Raw genomic sequence first — 9,093 nt, 5'->3', positions numbered from 1 at the left:
ATGGGGTCCTCAGATGGGCAAGGGGGTGAAGGAGACAAGCCACTAGAGAAGGTGAAGTGGGGTTGGAGGTATGAGGGAGGGAGGAAAGGAGGGTCCTTGATGGGCTGGTTTTGGAAATCAAAGAATATGAAATGCAAGGAAGAGGAGAAGAAGGAAAATTGGTGAGGTACACGAATTAGCAAGAAACCAAAAGAACAAGAGAAGGTTAATTCATTCAAATAGATGTTTATCAAGGACATATACTACTGGCAAGATGATAGAAAGATTTCTGGTAAAATCATGTCGGTTATGAAGTCACCAGGGCTCTTGTGTATGTACACACACATGTGTGTGTGGTTGTGTGGTGTGTGATTTATAAAGATCAGCCTGAGCCCGCCCCCTCTCTCTGGGGACTGGAGGAGCCTGTGTCCTGTGTGCCCTGTCCATCCAGCTCCCTCCCAGGCCCTGATTTCTTCCTTCAGAATGCTCTGGGCCTGTATCTTCTTCATTCCCCTGAACACAGGGAGAGCTTAATGCTCACATTTCTGAGAGGCTTTTAAAAGGTCAAGTGCAAATCCAGCCATGCCAATCCAATTCTGTGCTCTGACTTCAGGTCTCATTTTACAGTCACTTTGTCTCCATTCATTAGATTTTTCCCCCCACTTTTGCTTTCAGAGAATTCCTTCCCATCATTACCCTCACCATCACACATTTTTCTGAGTGCCCAGGAGCATGGCATGATGCTAACAGTTAGGGATGGAAGGATGGGGACCTGGAACTTAGGCACTCAGTAAATGTTTGCTGAAGGAGTAAGCGAATCCCTGTTCATTTCCCCACGTAGTCACTTAACTGCCTTGGTGCCTTGGTGCTCCTCTCTGTAACCAGGGATACTGAGATCTGCTCACCGAATTTGTGGGAGAATAAAGCAAATTAATGTTTATCAAGTGCTATGAAATGTTTGCTAGTGCACTATGCTATAATTACTATTTTAAAACATGGGTTGGGCATTCTAGGTTTTCTTAGCAGGGATTCTCAGAGATGGGTCTCTTTGCTCAGGGCTCACTTGTCTCAGTGCTGGGTCAAGGAAAGGGTCATCCGGAAAGTGGGGAAGGGCTTTGGCTCTGATTTGGGTCAGTGGCTGTCCAGCGCTGCCCCTCAGGAGCAGTAGGCCAAGCTCCCCAGTTGACTGCTGCCCCGGCCTCCTCCCAGGTGACGGATGTACCCTGCTTGGAGAGGAGCTCCAGCACCACCCCTGCTGGAGACTCGCTCGTGAGCCATGCCAAGGGCCTGGACCAGTGTACCTTCAGAATTGTGAGTAAGGGGCCATCCCAGGACCCTGCCCCCTGTTCCCCACAGGTCATAAAACCTGGGCCAGAAGTTGGCAGGCCTCAGACCCAGAGTTCATTGCCCTGTGTGTCACTCTCTGGGGACGGAGGTGGGGAAAGACATAGACTGGAGCCTCCTCACTTAGCATGTGTCGCCCTTCCTGGGTCCAAAGGGCTGCAGCTGCACCAGCCTCCTACTTACTTGGGGCTGCCTGTCTGCCTCTTCTTTTCTCCTATGGCCCCTCATTTCACCCGTTGCCTCCTCAGTGCAAAGAATGTCTAAGACCATTAAAGAAGTTCCTGCGAAAGTTGAATGTGCCCAAGGACCTTCCCCAGAAGAAGCAGCTAAACTACATGAAGGAGAGCCTGGTGGTCCTAGGCGACCACATCAACACGTTTCTGAAGCACTACTGCCGAGCCTGGGAAACCAAGCACTGGAGGAAGTAAGGGCAGCCTGCTTGCCCTTCCCACTGCACAACTCCTGGGTCACCCCCTCTAGATTCAAGGTCACACCCGAATCAAGATCCCCTAGTCCTTCACCTTTATGTGAAGGAGTCAGGATCCTGGAATGAGCATAGTGAAGATGGGGTGGAAAGACCAGTGTTCTCTAGTCACTCAGGGCAGCATTGATTCACCACGCTGTACACACAGTGGACAAAAAACTCTCCTGACCCCAAGGAGAATGAGCCCTGATTGAAGAACTACTGGGCAGTGAGGCGCTCATCACCAGGCCAGGCTATCCAAAGTCTGGAAAACCCCTGCCTCTCCATGCCCCCAACCAAAAACCAAGGAGGCAGCAAGTAGCCCATTTCTCCCCGGGTGGGTTTTGGCCTCAGAACAAATGCTGAAGGGATGGGGGCTGTGCCCTGCCCCCCTGAGCCTCAGGCTTCTGCCCTGTAGGATGCTCTGGCGATTCGTCTCCCTCTTCTCAGAGCTGGAGGCCAAGCAGCTTCACAAGCTCTACAAGTACACCAAGAACAGCCAGAACGCCAAGTTCCTGGTGAGATGCTCAAGAAAACTCCTCCTGGGCCCAGCTGAGGGTTGGCGGGTGTGTTCTTGAATGGTGGGGGGAGGCCTGGGACTGAGGGGCCTTCTCACAAACCAGCACCCCTCCAGCCCTCTCCACAGCCCACTGCCTCAGGAAAACCTGCCTGCCCCTAACTTCACCCCTGCAGTGAGCCCAGAGTGGGGCTGCAGAGGACAGAGATGCAGCTTCAGGTTCTTGAGTTTTATTCACCCTCCACACCCACACACTCATGTTAACAGGAGCAAGACGCATGCCTTTGAGCCTGGGGTGGGGATGGCTGGGGCCTGGCAGAAAGGCACAGCCAGCTTGGAAAAGGCTCCGGGGACTATCCATAGAGCCTGGCCCGGCTTTATCAAAACCAGGGATCTCAAACATTTTGGTCTTGGGTCACTTATACCCCCTTAAAAATCATTGAGAACTTCCCCAGAGCATGTTTATGTAGGTTATGTCTATTGATAGTTCCCTACTAGAAGTTAAAGTTAAAGAAAAAATTCAAAATATGTATCCACTAATCCATTTCAAAATAAAAGCAAGTAGTCCATGACATAATTAACATAAATAATTTTTATGAGAAATAACTAATTTTCAGAACAAAATAATTTAGTGAGAAGAGTGGCCTTGTTTTACATTATTACAAATCTCTGTCGGATCTGGCTTAATAGCAGACAGCTGGCCCTGGCTGCTGTAGCTCAGCAGATTGAGCATGGGCCTTGAACCAAAAGGTCCCTGGTTTGATACCCAGTCAGGGCACAAGCCTGGGTTGCGGGCCAGGTCAGGTCCTCAGTAGGGGGTGCATGTGAAGCAACCACACGTTGATGTTTCTCTCCCTCTCTATCGCCTTCTCTCACCCTCTAAAAACAAACACATAAATAAATAAATCTTTAAAAAAAATAAGAAGACAGCTGGATTTTCCTACCTGCTTCTGCAGTCAGTCTCTTATGACATATTAGTTTGGTTGAAGTATATGAAGAAAACCCAGCTTCATACAGTTATATAGTGGAAAAGAGAGTAGTATTATTAGTGGTTTCAGATCATCGTGGGTGTTTTTCTTTGATACCACACCAAAACTCAATCAGTGACAGTTACTTACCTGCAGTGTGGAATCTGAAACCATATTAATTCATATTAATTACCATTTTTAAATAGACTCTTTTTTAGTAGTTTTAGGTTTACATAAAAATTGAGTGGAAAGTACAGAGTTCCCATATACCACTCCCTCCTATGCCTACTTTTTATTAGCATATTGCTTTAAAGCAGTACATTTGTTGTTATTATTGAGCCAATGTTGGTACATCCTTAACTTACATTGCCTGTAGTTTACATTAGGATATATCTTCGTGTTGTACACTCTGTAGGATGTACCCACCATCATAGTATCATACAGAGTAGTTTCACTGTCCTGTTCCCCCACCCTGGTGTCCTCCCCCCCTCCCTCCCTCCTTCCCACCAAAACCCTGGCAGCCGCTGATCTTTTTACTGTCTCCACAGTTTTGCCTTTTTCTGGAATACCATAGAGTTGTAATCATACAATCTGTAGCCTTTTTAGATTTGTATCAATGAACTTTTTACACTAGGTTACATTAGAATCCATTGGTTTCTAACACTTTCTAACACTTTTGAGTGGACCCCACTTTGCAGGGGGTCTGGGAGGTCAAACTATTTTAGGGACCCTCAGGGATTCACAGAGCACACTTTGAGGACCCATTCCAAAATAATAATGATAGGCAATACTTTCTATGTGCCAGCTACTTTATATTCCCTCCTGTAATCTTCAAAAGTAACCCTAAGTGGTAATTAGAATTATTGTCCACAGTGTGGAAATAAAGATGCCAAATGGAGGAGGGGGTACAGAGACTTGACCCAGACCACATAGCAAGTGGGGTTCAAAGAGCCAGGTTCAAACGACCTGGCACAAAGGGAAGCCCTGCTCCAACCGTGCCCGAGTGCCCCACCCACCCCCCAACTCTCCCGCTGTGCAGCTTTAACCAGATCCTCTCCCTCTCTGGGCCTCCCTTTCTTCCTCCCAACGTGAATGGGTGGATTGGTTCAGTGATCTGTTCTCTGATACCAGGGTCTGCTATTGTATTTTAGTGATTCTTGGATTTCACCAGCCAGAAAAATTTGAAAAGATATTTTCAGGCTCTCAATTTTAATTTTAGAAAGGACTTTTTAAAAATTCCTTCACTGCAAACATATAAGGCACTGCTATAACTCAAAAAAGAAATAGAGAACCTATCTCAAAGTAAAGGACCACCCGAGAAGAGACCGTGGGCAGCCTGGCCTCCACGTCTCCAGGAGCCTTTCTCTCCCCGGTCTGTGACCCTCCATGCTTCCGGGGAGACAGGTGTTTGGTGCAGCCAGATGGCAGCAGTTCCCCAGCAGGGGCGTGGCTGGCACCACTGAAACGGGCCCCTCTTCTCCACACTCTTCTCAACACTATGGCCCACTGCAGGCAACTTTCTGGTCCTCGGACTCTCTGGAGAGCTCCTTGCTGACCAACCAGGAAGACTGTCTGCCCAAGATCTGCAGCTCCTGGGGGCTGCACAACAACATCAGCGGCGTGAAGGAGAGGCTGTCCAAGATGCAGGCCCCAGACAGCGAGGCCTCTCTGCTGGCGGAGCCAAGGTCCCGCGTCCATCTCAGGAGAGGTAATGCCCTCTAGGTGTGCGGGGAGTGCCTGGAGGAGGGAGTTTGCCAGCAGAACCTGCACGGTCCAACATGGAGCAGCCTAACAGGAGCCTCTTCCTTCCTTTCCGTCTTCTCTTCACCCTTGCATTTCTTTTTCTGTCCATTTTCCTTTCCTTTCTCTACTTCCCCCCACCCTTTTCATCCCCCTCCTGGCAGGCATGCTTATTGTAGAAAGTTTGAAATGCACAGATAAGTATAAATCAGGAGAGAGGAGAGAGAAAGTCAGCCCTGGCTGGTGTGGCTCAGTGGATTGGCACTGGCCTGCAAACCCAAGGGTCACCAGTTCAATTCCCAGTCAGGACACATGCCTGGGTTGTGGGCCAGGTCCCCAGTAGTGGGTGCTTGAGAGGGCAACCACACATTGATGTTTCTCTTCCTCTTTCTCCCTCCCTCTCCCCTCTCTCTAAATATAAATAAATATAAGCTTAAAAACAAAAGAAGGGCCCTGGCTGGCATAGCTCAGTGGACTGAGCGCGGGCTGCGAACCAAAGTGTCGCAGGTTCGGTTCCCAGTCAGGGCACATGCCTGGGTGGCAGGCCATGGCCCCCAGCAGCTGCACATTGATGTTTCTCTCTATCTATCTCCCTTCCTTCCCTTTCTAAAAATAAATAAATGGATAAATCTTAAAAAAAAAAAAAAAGAAGGAAAGTCACTCATCACCCAGAGGCCATACGGTTAATGTTTTGGTGGGTTCCTTTCAGGGTTCTGGGTAATTTCCCCTGAAGGTCTCATGTTATAGTTTTGAATTCTGCATTTTTCAATTAATATTTCACCAAAGGGGCTTTCCCATCTGACCAGAAGCAGAACATGGCTGTTTCTAGTGGCCGAGAGTGGGGACTCCCAGGAAGTGTCGGAGCAGCAGCAGGACACCCAGCAGTCTAGGTGTTGGGTGGGGTATGGGCTCAGGGAGGGGTTCATTCCCACCAGGAGAAGTCCAGCCAGATGGCCTGGGAATGGCCTCCCCAGCTGCTTTGGCCCAGCGATGACTATACTACCTGACTCTGAACAGAGGCTGTGGGGATGGGGAACAGTCTCTTCAGCAGGAGGGGCCCCAGCCAAGGTTGGAACCTATCATAGCCCTTCCTGTGCACTGAGGTGCAGAGATGTTGGAGCCACCCACCCCTTACCTTCCTGGAACTGGCTTCTCGGGCCACAGTTAGCTGTTCTTATTTAGCCACTGGGGGAGAAAGTGAAGGCAAACAAAGTTGCTTAGGACCTCAGAGCGTGGTCCTAAGTTGGACCCAGGTGTTCACTCGGAAGGCACAGCTGGCTGGGGCTAATGCCAACCAGCAGCCCTCGGGGCCTTGTCCACAAGGAACAGCTGGACTGAGTAGGAGAGCTGAGCGAGAACAGGTTGGGTACAGGTGGGCATGGGTTAGGCAACCACTGAGTCCCAGAATCCAGCCTGTGCTCCATGTGGGCCCCTGGCCTCAGTGACTACAGTGTAAATTGGGGAAGTGAATCGTACAGGGAAATGAAGACCATTCTGTTATCAAGACGATCTATGAATCAAATGAGGAAAAGTAAGCTCCAGGCCTTCGGCCCGCCACTCCCTGTACCAGGTGCTCTGTATCTGGTAATTTCACTTAACCCCTGCAGCATCCCGATGAGGTGGGTATCATCACCTGCCTTTTACCAGTGAGCAATCTGAGGTTTTAGGGCAAAGGGTGGGGCAGGCTGTCTGGAGGGCATAAATCTGGGACGGGCTTTAAAGAAAGGGATCAGGAAATGGAGTGGGGAATGAAGGGAGGAGGTGGGAGAAAAGGTGTGTGCAGAGGTGAGAGGCAATTGAGCGGACAGTCTGGGCTTGGAGGTGAATGGCAGAGCAGGCTGGAGAAGTGCAGGGTTGGGGGTAACAGGGAAACGGCTTGGATGGTAGGTTAAGAAGTTTGCCTTTCATGCAGTTCTTAAAATAACATTTTATTACTACAAATATAAGCATATCATAAAAATTAGATAATACAGATAAGCAAAAATAAGAAAATATAAACATCACATTATCCTCCCCACTGCTAGCAATTTCAAAATGTTTTTTGTGCATATAAAACATGTGTTTCAACCAAAAATGAGACCACAGTGTATATACTTTTGATTTGAACTTGCTTTTTGCAGTTAATGATATCAACCTTCCATGTCAATATTTTTATTTCATCTAATTGTTGGATTAAATACTCCATATTCAAGTTTTTCCCAGCAGTCAAAGACACATTTTGCACTGGTGTCCCACACATCATGCATTTCACCTGCTTCTGTGTGGTAAGTCTCTACTACCCCGACGGAGACCCGGCATCCACTCCCTGACCTGTTGAAGAGATCAGGCTATTGTTCAGCAGAATGTTTCACTTTCTGCTTTTCCCTTCTTCCTTTTAGCATCTTTTAAGCTTGCTCCTCTATAAACAGGACTTTAGATCTAAAGTCTAGAGGAATTCATGTTAAACAATTTATTTTTGGCTGGGAGACATTAGAAATAAGTTTACTTATAAGATTTTTTATTTATTTTAATAATTGTTCAAATACAGTTTTCTCCCTTTTACTCCCAATCCAGCCTAGTTTACATTCTTCACGTATGTGCTAAATAAGAAAACACATACTGTACTCTCTGGTAGCCCCACCGTGATGGAGCTGAGGTCTATCCATACAATTAAAAGTAATGTGTGTGGTGTTCTCTGGCACTATGTTTATAAGTTAGTTTTTTAAAAAACATTTTTTTAAGATTTTTTTTTTTTTTAGACAGAAGGGGAGGGAGGAAGAAAGGGAGAAAAACATCGATTGGTTGATTGCCTCTCACACGCCCCCAACCAGGGACCTGGCCCACAACCCAGGCATGTGCCCTGACTGGGAATTGAACCGGTGACCCTTGTATTCACAGGCCAGCACTCAATCCACTGAGCCACAGCAGCCAGGGCTATAAGTCATTTCTTAAATTAAACAATGGCAATGGTGTTTGCAAGCAATCCATCATCAAAGTCCTGGGAACTGGGGTGTGAAACCTAAAGTTAGGAGCGGGGACCCATCAGAGTCTGAAGCCAGATGTCAAGAAACGTAGGTCTGGTCTGGACTGTGCCTCTGACTTGCCTCAGGCTTTGAGGAGGCCTTTCCTTACTCTGTGGCTGGGGAGATCCCTCATCTGTAAACTGGGGTGTTGCCACTGCCCTGCCCCACAGATTTCTGTGAGAAAAGAACAAGGGACATTGGTCTGACCTCAGATTTTGCTGTGCTTCCTTCACATCCCCACCTCATCCCCTGAAAGTTACAGATCGACATTCTCCTTGTATTTGTGATGTCAGCAGAACTGTCTCTGACCTTCCCTTTTTCAGGTTCTACAAGGAAACGCCCTCAAAAACCAAAACGCAAGCGCAAGGGGGTTAAGGAAGCCCCGGAAACCCCAGAGACCAGCCCATAAGAAGAGCTGGCTGGGACAGAGGTGTCACCTCCTCTGTACCTGAGGAGATGGGGACCCAGGAGGGGAAAGGAGAACATTGTCTTTATCAAAAGGTCACTTGGGTCTTAATTATGCATAATGGGGTGGAAAATAAACATCCTTAAGACAGCTCTACTTGGCTAAAAAACCACTATTCCATTTTCAATTTATTTAAAAAATATTTGCCAGCCACCTTCTGAGGGGCAGGTGCCCCCCACACGCACAGATGAGTAAGAGGTGGTTGCTGTGTGAAGGACCATCACGGTTCAATGGGGAGACACACGTGCTTACAACGGGGTGGATACAGGGGCCCCGGGGAGGCCTCCGGGGAGTGACAGAGGAGCTGCTGTGCGTTTGCCGGGGGCGAGCGCGGGGGAGTGGAGTGGGCCTGGGCTCCGAGTGGTGGGTCCGCAGCCCGCCTGAGTCATCTGGACTCCATCCAGCGGGGGCCTTGCTGGGCGGAGGAGGGCACTGGCGAGCGAGGTGTCAAGCAGCGGAATTACCGGGTACTGGGGAGATGCTCTGGAGCCTGCGAGCGAAATGCGCGGAAGTGAGGACAGAGGCGGACCAAAGAAGAAACAGCATCAACGTGGGAGAGGAGAAAGGTCAGGGGGTGGAGTGGGGAGGAAGGGGAGGAGTGATGAGGGCACATT

General features: G+C 48.7%; 1 protein-coding gene across 1 annotated transcript; it reads left to right on the top strand.

Annotated features, from left to right (window-relative positions):
• CUNH17orf64 (chromosome unknown C17orf64 homolog) lies at positions 1–8,422 on the top strand. The gene is made up of 6 exons (XM_045835654.1): positions 1–51; positions 1,189–1,290; positions 1,572–1,747; positions 2,205–2,304; positions 4,784–4,979; positions 8,337–8,422. Exons 1-6 carry the CDS (start codon positions 1–3, stop codon positions 8,420–8,422), a joined length of 711 nt encoding a protein of 236 aa, XP_045691610.1.
• Positions 8,423–9,093: the final 671 nt, after the last annotated feature.

This window comes from Phyllostomus hastatus, unplaced genomic scaffold (assembly GCF_019186645.2).
Source record: "Phyllostomus hastatus isolate PE091 unplaced genomic scaffold, TTU_PhHast_1.1 phas_contig_210, whole genome shotgun sequence".
In the NCBI taxonomy this organism is placed as follows: domain Eukaryota; kingdom Metazoa; phylum Chordata; class Mammalia; order Chiroptera; family Phyllostomidae; genus Phyllostomus; species Phyllostomus hastatus.
This window is presented reverse-complemented; position numbering and strand designations above follow the sequence as displayed.